We start from the raw sequence: 15,143 nt of genomic DNA on the forward strand, positions 1-15,143 counted from the left end.
GTTTGCCCCTCCGGTTAAAACGGTGCACCTACCTGAGGTGCGCCGACTTTGTACACGAGAAACGGCGCTGAAAACTTAGCTCGGTATTTTCCCCGCTCCTTGGAACGTCGTAGGCCTTGGCGTGACGTAGCACAAGCCGTGGGGTGCCGTGCCGGGACCTCTGCACATGCGCACTAGAGTGTGCGCGCATGTGCAGTAGCTCCTCGCCCCCAGAATCTCTGCGTGTGCTCTGTGAGAGGGGCCTGAAGCACACCGCCCCTAGCCGTGGCCGAATGGGCTCTCTCATCGGTGGCCAGAGTGTGCAGAGCTTGCTATAGACTCTGCAACAGTACCCAGCTGCTAGTGTTTTTCTGCAGTAAAGCTTTGCTGAAGGTAGGACTTCTATTTTTATTTTTTTATTTATTTATTTGTTTATTGATTGATTATGTGGTCCTAAATTCTTGTTTGATTTACATTCAAGTACTCTTCATCTGCTTTCAAAAGGAATTCTGTAAAATAGTTTGGCTGAAACTCTTATTTACAGGACTTGCTATAATGTACTTGCTAGTTTACCAATCCATTTTTAATCTAGTTGTTTAGTGCTTTGTAAGTCTTGGTACTAAGTGCAAGTCCTCTCAGCTTCCTTGTATTTTCTATTAGTTATTGAATGCTTATTTTTGTGCTTTGTTTAGTGCTTGGTGCTTTAAATGTACTTCTGCTTCTTTAATGTTGTGAAGGTGTTTAGTGCTTTGCAAGGTCCTCTCATTTCCCCCCCCCCCCCCCCCCCCCGGGCCATCTCTGGCTACTTGCGCTGATTTCTTAACTCGCCAAGGTTTTTCTGTGCGGCCACAAGTGGCCACATATGCTGGCCTAAGTTAGTTTGGAGTAACTTTTATTGTCTAAACTTGCTTAAGTGGCTGGTAACGCCCCCTTTTGGGAAAAAAAACAAAACTTTAAAAAAAAGCCTAACTAACTCACTTACACTGGAGCAAATTAAATGGACAGAATTGTGATTTTTAAGATACTCCAAAAAAATCTAGTTGCTCAAAAAAAATGGAGCAACTCCTGGGCAAACTTGGGCCCAGAAAGTGGATTAACATTCCAGTGCACTAGCCCCTTGGGGACTTCTGTATTAGTGGAGATGCTGTTTTGTGCGAAGTTCAGCTGAGACTCCACCTGCTTGCTCACATTTATATTAAAGATCTTACCAAACTGCTCAAAGCACAGTTCTCCGAGTGGGCAGCATTCTTGTCTCAGAAACATGTGGTTATTCATCTCTGTTGTCGTTTGAGGGATCTTGTTCCGTGCAAACATACATAAGAAATAGGAACAGAAGTAGGTCATTTGGCCCCTCGAGCCTGCTCCGCCCATTCAATAAGATCATGGTTGATCTGATCCTAGCCTCAACTCCCCATAAACCTTGACTTCCTTATCTTTCAAATATCTGTCTATCTCCACCTTAAATATATTCAATGACCCAGCCTCCACAGCTCTCTGGGGCGGGGAATTCCAAAGATTCATGACCCTCCTGAGTGAAGAAATTTCTCCTCATTTCCATTTTAAATGGGCGACCCCTTATTCTGAAACTCGGCCCCCTGTTCTAGATTCCCCCATTAGGGGAAACATTCTCTCTGCATCTACACTGTCGAACCCCCTCAGAATCTTACACATTTCAATAAGATCGCCTCTCAGTCTTCGAAACTCCAATGAGTATTGGCCCAACTTCCTCAACCTTTCTTCATATGACAACCGCTTCATCTCCAGAATCAACCTCGAGAACCTTCTTTGAACTGTCTCCAATGCAGGTACTGTATATCCTTTAAATAAGACCAAAACTGTACACAGTATTCCAGGTGTGGTCTTTCTTACCAATGCCCTGTACAGTTGTAGCAGGACTTCGCTCCTTTTATACTCCATCCCTCTTGCAATAAAGGCCAACATTCCATTTGCCTTCCTATTTACTTGTTGTAGCTGCATATTAACTTTTTGTGTTTCATGTGCAAGGACCCCCAGGTCCCTCTATCGCAGCATTTTGTAATCTTTCCCCATTTAAATAATTTGCTTTTTTATTTTTCCTACCAAAGTGGATAACCTCACATTGCCAAATTTTTGCCCACTCATTTGACCTATCTACAGTTTTAAAGGGGATGCAGGAGCAGAGAGACCTGGGATTATATGTAATCTTTTGAAGGTGGCAGAAAAAGTTGAGAAGGCCATAATAAAAGTATATGGGATCCTTGGCCTTAAACAGGCATTGGGTACAAAAGCAAGGAAGTTTTGCTAAACCTTGGTTAGGCCCCAGTTGTAGTATTATGTCTAATTCTGCGTGCCATACTTTAGGAAGGATGTCACTAATACGCTTTGGGTACAGAGGAGATTTACTAGAATGATACCAGTGATTTTGACTTCAGTTACATGAAGAGACTAGAGAAACTAGGGTTGTTCTCTTAGAGCAGAGAAGGTTAAGGGAAGATTTGACAGAGGTGTTCAAAATCACGAAGGGTAAGTAAAGAGATTCTTTCCAGTGGCAAGATAGGTAACCAGAGGACACAGATTTAAGGTGATTGGCGTAGGCTATTTAGCCCTCGAGCCTGCCCCATCATTCAATGAGGTTATAGCTGATCTGTGACCTAACTTCATAAGAACCAGGGGCAAAATGAGGAGAATGTTTTTTACGCAGCAAATTGTTATGATCTGGAAGGCACAGCCTGAAAGGGTAGTGGAAGCAGAATCAATAATAACTTTCAAAAGGGAAGCGAATAAATAATTGAAGGGGAAAATTTGCTGCGCCATGGGGAAAGAGCAGAGGAGTAGGACTAATTGATTAGCTCTTTCAAAGAACCGGCATGGGCATGGTGGGCTGAATGGCCTCCTGTGCTGTATCGTTCTATGATTTATATGAGCACTTTATTTTGTGTGGTGTGATTTCTAGACATCATCAATCAACTGTGACTTAGTTGAAACAGCAATATGACCCAAGACAAATTTACACAATTTAACAGGAGCTTTTTTCCTTCCATTTTGAGATCAGCAAACCCTTCCTGTTTAGGCTTCAAATTCTTCAATAATATGATCCCTTAGTCACTTCAGCCTCCAAGTCATTCATAAAAAGTTTTCAGCCAGATTTGGTAGTTACAAACTACTATTCAACTTGTTCAATTTTTGTCCAATTTACATTGTGCTCTGCTCCGTGTGCCATCACCCAAACCTTTCATTTGCCTGAGTTTGCACTATACTTTTCCTTAGGTTTCACATCCATTGGCATATTTGAAAGCTTTAAGCTTAATACCTTTACCAAAAGCTACATTTGAAGACAGTCCAAAATTTCTCCTGATCTGTCAAATGTCGAGAACAATTGTCCGTTGCTCCGCTGCTGCTTTACTCATTAAGGAATTTGACAAGCCCAAATCAAAATCAGACTAGCGAATTCTTTCAGATGTCCATCTCCTTCCTTTCTTCAGCCATAAATACACAACACACCTGTGTTTTGTTATTAACCTTTCCCTGACAGAATCATCATCATCATCATCATCATCATCATCATAGGCAGTCCCCCGGAATTGAGGAAGACTTGCTTCCGCTCTTAAAATTAGTTCTTAGGTGGCTGAACAGTCCAATCCGAGAACCACAGTCCCTGCCACAGGTGGGACAGATAGTCGTTGAGGGAAAGGGTGGGTGGGACAGGTTTGCCGCACACTCTTCCACGGCCTGTGCTTGATTTCCACATGCTCTCGGCGATGACAGAATATGCAATAATTATAACATTCAGAAAACACAATTAACCATACGATTTTATTCCCACACCAACCAGTATGAGATTGTACTGGAACTGAAAGTTTTAATCATGTATGCTCTCAGGAAAATTTATTGTTGGTTTTGTTTTTATATATGTTCTTTTAAATAATGTCCAGGTCTTTCAAACTTCATTTGAAAGCTTTCATAAGCCGTCAGAACAGGGACCGATGTGAACAGCTCCTTACTGACTCATTACGTGTTCAGCATCAAATTGCCTTTCTTTTCTCAGAATGCTGAGTCCATGATTAACTAAGCCAGCACAAGAGAAATGCTTACCTTTTCTGTTCCCTGTTTAACTCATTCCTAGCCATGAGATAATCAGTCATAACAGTGTAGCAAGATTTTTAGCTGAAGAATAGTGGTGTGGTGTGGGGGGGTGGAAATTAGGAACACACGTGCTCAATTTCTCCCTCAGAATAACATTATAACATTTTTAGATGTTCGTCAGTGTGATGGTAGTCCCTTTTTAAAGGGACTCCGGGACCGGCGTTCAACCGTCCGAAGCGTCCAAGCTGCCGTAATTTCTTCGAGGGGCCGGAATTCCTATTACTGACTTGCATCTTAAACTTTTAATCAATTTTCAAGCTTTTAAACAATTTGGCAAAACTTTTATAACATACTACTGATTTACATTTCAGACTTTTTATCAACTTTTAATCAACTCTTAATCTATTTTTTAAACTTTTAATTAACCTGAGTAACTTTTTAAACAATTTGGAAATACTTTTAAACAACTTGGAAACCTTTGGAGAAACTTTTAAATAACTTCGGAAACCTTGGAAGAAATTTTTTAAAACATTCCTCGGAACCCCAGCAGACAGCTGACCTTCCTAATGCCTGCCCCCAACCAAGCCTCAGGCCACCTATCATCAATGATGCTACTCGACACCGAGCTTACGGCCAACACCTCGCCGTAGGCAATTGGGTTTATACAGCAGTGCCCGGTCTCCAGTCGTCTTGGACCCCCTTGCCACTGGACCAAGACTAAGCCCGTGTGGTTGCCGGTGTGCAGCAGCCACCCTACGTTAAAAGAACTCGCGCACAGGCATCTTCCACTTCGTTAATATGAAGTTCGGGCATTGGAACGTCTGGACCCTCGTGGACAACTCCTAACAGCGACAGGCCGGAATGCCGCACTGCCATGGTTGCCCGGGAACTTAAGACGTTTTGATATCGACATCGCCGCCCGAAGCGAGACCCGGTGGGCAGGGGAAGGCCTTCGTGGAGTCAGCTTCGCCGTCAAAAATCAGCTGATCGACCACCTCAAAGACTCCCCCCGCGGGGTTAACGAACGCCTCATGACTCTTCGTCTTACCCTATCCCGGAACCAATGAGTCACAGTCATCACTCGATGCAATGGATGAGGCTAACGAGGGTTTTCATTCCAACCTCGAGACATCCCTGTCCTGCGTCCCCATGGGCGACAAATTGATCCTCCGAGGTGACTTTAATGCCAGGGTCGTCAAAGACACAGCCCTCTGGGGAGGCCTAATTGGCAGAGAGGGGGTAGGGAAAGCCAACTCCAGCCGTACCCTACTCCTGACAAAATGTCTAGAACATGAACTCCTCATCACCAACACCAGAGGGACAAATACAGAGCATCATGGCAACACCCTTGCTCCAAACACTGGCACCTGCTCGACTATGTCATCGTCCGAGCCAGGGATCGCAAGGATGTGCACTTCACCCGTGCCATGACAGGAGCTGACGACTGCTGGACGGACCACCGCCTAATCCGATCCATCATCGATATTAACATAGTCCCAAAGCAGAGGAGACAACAGAAGCAGTGCTGCAAAAAAAGTCAATGCCGGGCCACTTAAAGACTAAGAGAGCCCTATACAGCCAGCGCCTCTCAGCTAATCTGGCGTGCCTTGGTGACCCTGAGATGCAGAATGCCCACAGCGCTTGGTCTGCCGTCTAGGCCTCTATAATCAGTGCCTGTACTTGGTCACTCAACCAGAAAACACCAGAACTGGTTTGATGAAAATGATCAGGAGATCCAAGATCTAATAGATCGCAAGCGCAGAGCATTTCTGAGCCTCCAGCAACAACCCAACTCTGGAGCAGCAAAGCAACATTACAGACTGCTCAAGGCTGACGTCCAACAAAAAACCCAGGACCTAAAGAACAGGTGGTGGATGAAGAAAGCACAGGAGATACAACAACTGGCCGACAGCCACTATATGCAAGGATTCTTCATTGCAGTCAAGGCCACCTACGGTCCAAACTCCGGACACAGAATGGCCCGCTGGAAGGAGCACTTTGAAGATCTCCTCAATCGAGACTCTGCCTTTGACTCGAGTGTTCTCTACTCCATCCCGCAGCATGCGACCCGCCACCACCTCAGTGAAACCCCAATGTTGCACAAGATAGGCAAAGCCATAAAACAGCTCAAGAATAACAAGGCTACCGGTGCGGATGGAATCCCTGCTGAGGCGCTAAAGTATGTTGGAGAGGTGCTGTTGGTGACCTCCTCTCTCTCTCTCATCTGAAGGGAGGAGAGCATGCTGGGAAATCTCAGAGATGCAGTGATCGTGACCATTTTTTTTAAAAAAGGGGACAAGTCCAACTGCGGCAACTACAGGGGAATCTCCCTGCTATCGGCCACTAGGAAAGTTGTTGCTAGTGTTCTCCTCAACTGTCTTCTCCCTGTGGCTGAGGAGCTCCTCCCGGAATCACAGTGCGGATTTCATCCCCTACGGGGCACAACGGACATGATCTTTGCAGCGCGACAGCTGCAGGAAAACTGCAGGAAAAATGCAGGGAGCAGCACCAGCCCTTATGGTCTTTTTCGATCTTACAAAGGCCTTTGACACTCAACCGTGAGGGTCTATGGAGCGTCGTCCTCTGTTTCGGATGCCCCCAAAAGTTTGTAAACATCCCTTGCCTAGTCCACGACGACATGCAGACCGTGATCCTTACCAACGGATCCATTACAGACCCAATCCACATCTGGACTGGGGTCAAACAGAGCTGCGTCATCACTTCAACCCTCTTCTCAATCTTCCTCGCTGCCATGCTCCACCTCACAGTCAACAAGCTCCCCGCTGGAGTGGAACTAAACTACAGAACCAGTGGGAAGCTGTTTAGCCATCTCCAGGGCAGGTCCAAGATCACCCCAATCTCTGTCGTTGAGCTACAGTACGTGGACGATGCCTGCGTCTGCGCACATTCTGAGGCTGAACTCCAGGATATAGTCGATATATTCACCGAGGCATATGAAAGCATGGGCCTTGCATTTAACATCCGTAAGACGAAGGTCCTCCACCAGTCTGTCCTCGCCGCACGGCCCTCAACAACCTGGACCATTTCCCATACCTCGGGAGCCTTTTATCAACAAAAGCAGACGTTGATGCGGAGATTCAACATCGCCTCCAGTGCAGCCTTTGGCCGCCTGAAGAACAGTATTTGAAGACCAGGCCCTCAAATCTACCACAAGCTCGTGGTCTACAGGGCTGTAGTAATACCCGCCCTCCTGTATGAATCAGAGGCATGGACGATGTACAGAAGACACCAAGTCGCTGGCGATATATCACAGAGATGTCTCCAAGATCCTGCAAATTCCCTGGGAGGACAGGCGCACCAACATCAGTGTCCCCGTCCAGGCTAACATCCCCAGCATTGAAGCACTGACCACGCTCGATCAGCTTCGCTGGGCAGGCCACATAGTTTGCATGCCAGACACGAGACTCCCTAAGCAAATGCTCCTTCACGGCAAACGAGCCAAAGGTGGACAGCGGAAACGTTACGAGGGCACCCTCAAAGCCTCCCTGATAAAGTGCGACATCACCACTAACGCCTGGGAGTCCCTGGCCGAAGACCGCCCTAGGTCGAGAGAGTGCTTCCGGGAAGGAGTTGAGCTCTTCGAATCTCAACGCTGAGAGCGTGAAGAGGTCAAGCGCAGGCAGTGGAAGGGAGGCAAACTAGTCCCACCCACCCCTTCCCTCGACGAATGTCTGTCCCACCTGTGACAGAATCTATGGCTCTTGTATTGGACTGTACAACCACCAAAGAACTCACTTCAGAAGTGGAAGCAAGTCTTCCTCGATTCCGAGGGACTGCCTATTGATGATGATGGAAGTTTAAACTGCACCAAATACTTGTTCCAAAAACAGTATTTACTAACTGAGTAGTCAGTACTACTTTCTATGACCGTGTATGAGTTGCCTTGATCCATCTTGTATTTTCATTGAATGGCCATTTTCATTCAAGTTTGCGTGATGTTTAGATGGAATGTATAAAATTGATCATTTGATTGGCGCTGTCATAACCCAGGAGGAGTAGCTGGAATCTATTATGAAAAATATAACTCTAAACCAAGTATATCAAGCATCTACACTTGTTCATATTCACACATCAATCTGCCATTTACATTTGGGTGAAAACATAATTAAATATACTTCAAGATACAGATACCTTACAATAACAGTGTGGATTGTGCTGAACGAATACAGCAATATAGTTTAACCAATGATTCAAATTGGGCTTGGAAAGTTCAGTTATCTAATATCTTTTTATAGAATCACAGAACAGAAGGAGGTCATTCAGCCCATCATGTTTGTGCCGGCTCTTTCAAAGAGCTATTCAAATAGTCCCACTCCCCTGCCCTTTCCCTATAGCCCTTTCTCATTTTCAAGTATATATTCAAATCTCTTTTGAAAGTTACTATTGAATCTGCTTCTACCACATTTCAGGTGTATTCCAGATCGTAACAACTCGCTACGTTTTTTTAAAAAAAGCTCCTCATTTCCCCTGGATTTTTTTCCAATGATCTTAAATCTGTGTCCTCTGGGTAGTGGCGATGGTAAATCTCTCCAAAACCTTCTCTGCTGTAAGAACAATCCCAGCTTCTCTGGTCTCTCTCCTTAACTGAATGGGGTACTGAAGTTGCATGATCAGCCATGGTCATATTGAATGGTGGTGCAGGCTCGAAGGGCTCAATCGCCTACTCCTGCACCTATTTTCTATATTTCTATGGGCTCAAGTTTCCCCAAGAGTTGCCCCGCTTTTTTTGGAGCGAGTAACTTAAAAATCGCAAATTTCCCCATTTAACTTGCTCCAGTGTAAGTCAGTTACGTTTTGTTTTAGTTTTTTTTTCTCCAAAAGGGGGCGTGACCAGCCACTTACACCTGTTTTGGCCATAGAAGCAAATTTGGCCAGCTGAACGTTACTCCAAACGAATTTAGGCCAGTGTATGTGACCACTTTTGTAGGCACAGAAAAACCTTACCTATATTTAAGAAATCGGCGCAGGTAGCCAGAGATGGTGGGGGGGAGAGGGAAGGTGCATTAGAGGATTTCAAAGCTCTAAAGACCTTCACAACATCAGCACAACATTACAACATCTTCAGCACAACAGCTGCACAACATCACCACAAATAAATGAAAGATAAATCGGCTACTGAAAATAGAGCAGTCCTATCTTGCCGACTGCAGAACACACCAGCTAGCCCTCCCGCCAGGGCTAGGGCCGACAGGCATGCATGACTGTAGGGGTGAGGGATTTTTACTTTTTACAGTTGACCCGAAATGTTGCGTGGTCCTAATGGAGGATGATTCAGTTTTGATGCAAAATATATTTTGTGAATTTTACAGTGCACTTCAACGATACCACCACCATCAACAACAACAACAACATCCACAGCGGGAAAGAAAGTCTGCACCCATCCCTCATCCACATCTCGGGGAAAGTGCACTTCCTTTATCGGGTCAGTGATGGTGGGGGGGGGGGTGGGGGTGGTGTTGGGGGCCCAGCTTGGGTCTGACCGGTGGCTGGTGCGTGGTGAAGTGGGAGTGAAATTTGAGTCTCTGGCCTTTGTGCCCTTATTCCAGCTCCCTCATGGCGTCTGCACACCCTCTGCAATGCCCGCCCTGACTTTCCGTCTTAGTGCAGAGATTTCTTCCGATAGTGTGGCGACCTCATCACGCACCCCAGTGACGGCCGCCACGAGTGATCTTGAGGGCATTGGTCTCCTCACCCAATGAAAAAACCTGATTTACTTCTGCTGAGGGCTGCCTCTCAGGAGAGACTGGTCGGTTTCTCTTTCCACTTGCCGTGAGTCTATCTAGTGGCACCCCTCCAGTGCAAGGCACAGGCTGGGATGGTGGGGTACTGGGTGTCCCAAGATGCATTTCCTGACCGCCACTCGGACCCGTGACCTCGGAAGGTGTGAACCCATGGAAGGTTGTCGAGGAGCTAATGGAGGGTTCTGGCTGTGTGATGCCCTGTGATATGTCCTGATCGATATCGCGGTCAGCATTCTCCTGAGCACACATTTCCATGGACCCCTCCTTCTTTCCCCCCCCCCCCTCCACCCGCCTTGGTCTGGAGCCTCAGCATGTTGAGGAGTTTCTTCTTCTGCAAAAGACAACACAACAGTCAAATGGTTAATAGCACAGGAGAGGGTAGGATGGGTGGCATGAGTAGTCTCATGTGTAGCAGGCCAGTCAGCAGGTTGATTTTGACGGGCACTATGAATTTTAATGACTCTCCCTCACCCTCGTGTGTGGGTCCAGCTTGTGCAGAGCTTATTGTTTTTCTGCCAGTGCGAGTCAGCAAGGCAGCAACCCTCTGTTCCAGAGGTGTCATTTGGTGCAAATTTGGCAGATCTCCTGTTCTAGTTCTCTCCCTCTTGTCGTGGGCCAATTTCTTCTGCAAAGATGAAAATATAATATCAGACATGGTGCGCTTCTGATAGGTGGGACACATACAGATGCTCACATTTTCCACTGCAATTCAATTTAAAGATGAAGATATTACTTACACTCACTACTTGGCCAATGTCCTGCCGTTTCTTCTTGCACTGGCTTCCAGATCTTGCAGTGTTGACCCCAGCGGAGAATTCTTCGGCAACAAGGTTCCATCTTTTCCTCATTTCCTTGGGGGAGACCTTTGAAGGACTACTCTTGCTGATATCCAGCTGCAGCCATTTCTCCTCAATAACTGTTACTAATTTCTCCACTTCCTCATGGAGGAAATTCTTGGTTCTTCTTGCACGCTCTTGCACCATTCGTCTATTGGACTCAAACGCAGGTAATGCTCAAAGATCACACTTACACCTATCCAGCACTCCTTTAAACTCCCTCAGCCACACAAAAATCAATATTCAGACCTCACCTTTTATATATGCTCCATAGCCACTTATTCTAAGGACGCTCTCCCTTTAATTGGCCGATTGCCAAGCTTCCTGTTACACTGCGCATGCGCGCAGACTGGAGCACCTATTACGCATGCGCGCAGTCATGCATGCCCCTGCCAGCACTGCACGATACGCTGGGCCCCTGCCGGCCGCAAGCTCCGCCGCCTCCTGCCCAACCACACACACTCTGCTGCGCAACGGATCAGGACGATGAGGGAGCGGCCAAATTACAGGGTAAATTTTTGGCACTTTTTCTCCTCCAGGAAGTCGGCGCACCACATCGAGGTACACCACTCTAAGCGGCTGTGGATATTTGGGGCCTATGTTTCTATCCCTGGTATCATTCTGGTAAATCTCTAAATCCTCTTCAATGCCTTGACATCCTTCCTGACATGAAATGCCCAGAATTGCACACAATATTGCAACTGAGGCCTAACCAGTGATTTGAAACCTTTTAGCATAACTTCCTTGCTTTTGTACTCTAATGTCTCTATTTATAAAGTCAAGGATCCTGTATGCTTTTTGTTACACCCTTCTCAACTTGTCCTGTTGTGTATGTTAACCCCAAGTCTCTTTGTTCCTGCACCCCCTTTAAAATTGTAGCATTTCATTAATATTGCCTTACATTTTTCCATCCAAAATGCAGCACTTCACATTTATTTTAAAATTATTTAAAGAAAGAATATTTGGGATTTGACTTCACTGAATATTTTTCATTTCCTTGAACAGTCAATAATGTACGACAGTATTCAATAAATCAAAAATATATCTTAAGTACAAGGATGCAGTGATTTTAACTTCCTGTTGCCTTAGTTAAATGTAATGAAATGGTATTAGTTACTGACTCCTGCATTTCCTAAAAGCACATTCCATTAATCAATGAAGTCAGCTTGCAAGAGGTTGGATTCATCTTTTGGGGAAAATAGCTATTTTAATAATAAAGTGAATATTGCTAATGAAGTGGGAACTATTAAGTTCTTTTATATTACACGCTGAACACAGAGTAAAATGCATGTGTGCTCTTGGAAACCATGAGAGTTCAAGTTTCTCACGGCAAGTTAAATAAAGAATATGCGACTCAAGTAAATGCATGTACTGTATCTGAAATGATCAATTTATTCTTGAACATCATTAATTTATTCATCAAAAATTGTGGTGTATGTTGATGAAATACGAAATCATCGTCTATGTCACTAATATACATTTTCCAACTTTTTTTAGAATGTTCAAAAATGACATGGCAACATCTCAATCAAAATCAGTAAAGAGTAAAAAGCAAACTGAAATAAAAACCGCTGTCAACCAAAACAAAGAATATGGCGGGAAAAGTAAGTCCAAGGGGGAGAAAAAGAAGAAGCCTAAAGTGAAAACAATTCTAACTGAAGCCACTAAATCTGATCATTCTTCTGGCTCAGATGTGTGCGGTGATCTGAAGACATTTAAGAAAAAGAAAATGCGAAGCAGAAGCTCAAGCATTGTAGAAGAGAAACAAGACTCCGAGATGGCGAAAAAGAAGAATCCACCAGAAGGTTTAATTCATGAGGACACGTGTGGTAGTTTAAAAAAGAAAAAGAAAAAGAAAAAAAACAAATCTAAGCCAGATGGTCATTCTGGCCCTCAAAATATTTCTGAGGGAAGTAAAGGAAAAATCTGTGAGAATGAAGCAAGCAGAGTTCAAGATGAAAGCAAGTGTAATATTAAGAAAAAGAGAAAAGACAATGTCAAAAATGCTGATGTGGAAGAAAGATTAGCTCCAAGTAATAAGACTTCAAATGGCACTGCAGACCATTCCGACAAAATGACAGAAGTGTCCTTTGTTGCTGAAGGCAAAATTCCGAAGAAAAAGAAGAAGCGGTCACATTCACAAGCTATCAACACACATGAAGATGAAAAATCAGTGAAGAAACGGAAAAGAGAAAAAAATACCGCTGAGCCTGAATCTGGGAATGACACATTCAATCCAGCAGATGCCAGAAAGCAAAAAGATGATCAAATACTGGACACTCCGAGCAATAAGACAGACAAAAAGTGCACGAAAAAAAAAAAGAAAGAAAAGCTACACACTGAAGAGCATGTGTTGGAACCAGATAGGGATCAGAAAGGAACAACTATATCAGTGGAGAATGAGAGAAAAGGAGGGCAGCAAATAAAAACCGACGTTGAATGCATCACAAAATATAAAAAGAAGAAAAAGAAAAGATCCAATGATGCTGAAGGGGAAGGGAATGAGATATTGGACAAAGAGAGAATGAAACTTGACAAAGCTGGCCATGTTTGTAAATTCCAACACTCCTCAGCAAGGGTGACTGCAAAAGGGAAAAAGCAGGAGATAGCATTAGATGTTCATGAAAAGTCTGCAGAAATTAAAAAGAAAATTAAAAGAAAAAAGAAAGAAACCTCATCCAGGACACGTGTTTGTAAAGTAAACCTTACTTTAAATCTATAATTTAAATATGAAAATTTATTTTAAAGACATTATACTACAGTATTTTGATGCTGAACCGTAACCCTCCTGAACAGCATTTCTGGAAGCAGATAATCTCCATAGAATTATTTTTATATGTCTTTTTATTTCTAAATGTCTTATGATAAAGTGAGATGTAACTGAATTCTCTGGGTTTTTTCAGATAAAACAGGAATTATGCGACAATGATGATTTGCAGATTACGTCTGAAAGAAAAGGAAATTTATTTGAAGTGACAATAGACAAGGTACAGAAATGCATTGAGCACCTGGTTTTATAGTGGCGAACAGGCACTAAATCAACAAGGCAGACTGTTCAAATGGATTGCATAGCCCTTTCTAGGCTTACAGCTGCCTGTGATTCAGCTCCTGTCCTTCTGTTTAAATCCAATTAAAAAGCAGAACCACAAAGGTAATAATCTCTGGATTATTACTTGAGCCACAAGCAAACTTGCATTGGGTAAATATGATCCGAGAGTTAAACTCGTGGCTCAAAGACTGGTGTGGGAGAAATGGGTTTTGGTTTGTGGGGCACTGGCACCAGTACCGGGGGAAGAGGAAGCTGTTCCGTTGTGACGGACTTCACTTAGACCGTACTGGGACTAGGGTCCTGGCGAATCAAATAACTAGGGCTGTAGAGAGGGCTTTAAACTAAATAGTGGGGGGGGGGGAGGGTTCATCTGAGTGAAAATTTAAGAAGTCAAAGGTCAAAGAATAAGGAGAAAGCAATAGAGCAGGGTAGCACTGGGAAAAATGAAAACCAGAGCATGACAGGAAGGGACAGAGTGTATAAACATGTGAATCAGAAAGCAGGACAAAAGGGTAAAAAAACACATTTCAAAGCTCTCTGAATGCATGCAGCATTCATAACAAAATAGATGAGTTGACGGTACAAATGGGTATGATCTGATAGCCATTACAGAGACGTGGTTGCAAGGCGAACAAGGCTGGGAACTAAATATTCAGGGGTTTTTGACAATTCAGACAGAAAGGAAAAGGAGGTGGGGTAGCTCTGTTAATAAAGGATGAGATCAGTGCAGTAGTGAGAAATGATATTGGCTCAGAAGATCAAGATGTTGAATAAGGAACAATAAGGAGAAAAAGTCACTGGTGGGCATAGTCTACAGTTCATAGAGTGTATCTGGGATAGTTTCCTTCAACAGTATGTTGTGGAACCAACCAGGGATCAGGCTATCTTGGATCTGGTACTGTGTAATGAGACCGGATTAATAAATGATCTCCTAGTAAAGGATCCTCTAGGAATGAGTGACCATAACATGATTGAATTTCAAATTCAGTTGGAGGGTGAGAAAGTTGGATCTCTAACCAGTGTCGTAAACTTAAATAAAGGAGACTGCAAAGGTATGGATACAGAGTTTGCTAAAGTGGACTGTGAAAATAGATTATATCGTTCAAGTTTCAGCCTGATTTGCTCTTTTTTTTTTTGAAGCAACTCGTTTAGAATGGAGCATCTTAGAAATTGCAATTCTCGGCATTTAGTTTGCTCCAGTTCTAGTGAGTTAGAATAGTTACATTTTAGAACAGATTTTTTTTTTCAAAGGGGGCTATGTCCAACCACTTGTGCCTGTTTTGCAAGTTTAGGCAGCGAAAACTTACTACAAACTAACTTAGAATGTAGTAAGTGTAGATTTTTGTATGCTCAGAAAAACCTTGCCTACACTTATAAATCAGGTGTAGAGAGATGGGGGATGGGGGGTTTACAAACATTAAACACTTCACTTTTACAAATAAAGAGCCATCATCA

The 15,143-nt window shown here is 43.9% G+C and overlaps 1 protein-coding gene across 8 annotated transcripts in view; it reads left to right on the top strand.

The window, feature by feature from the left end:
- The window catches only part of LOC139281033 (lysine-rich nucleolar protein 1-like), a 47,686-nt gene that overhangs the window by 3,378 nt on the left and 29,165 nt on the right, over positions 1–15,143 (top strand). For 7 of the 8 annotated variants that reach the window (XM_070900907.1, XM_070900908.1, XM_070900911.1 and 4 more), the window contains exons 2-4: positions 9,372–9,484; positions 12,137–13,337; positions 13,543–13,626. In XM_070900907.1, coding sequence (XP_070757008.1) covers positions 9,372–9,484; positions 12,137–13,337; positions 13,543–13,626 — 1,398 coding nt within the window. The remainder of the gene's footprint in view (positions 1–9,371; positions 9,485–12,136; positions 13,338–13,542; positions 13,627–15,143) is intronic. The other variant, XM_070900912.1, reaches the window with a different exon arrangement.

This window comes from Pristiophorus japonicus, chromosome 15 (genome assembly GCF_044704955.1).
Source record: "Pristiophorus japonicus isolate sPriJap1 chromosome 15, sPriJap1.hap1, whole genome shotgun sequence".
In the NCBI taxonomy this organism is placed as follows: Eukaryota; Metazoa; Chordata; class Chondrichthyes; family Pristiophoridae; genus Pristiophorus; species Pristiophorus japonicus.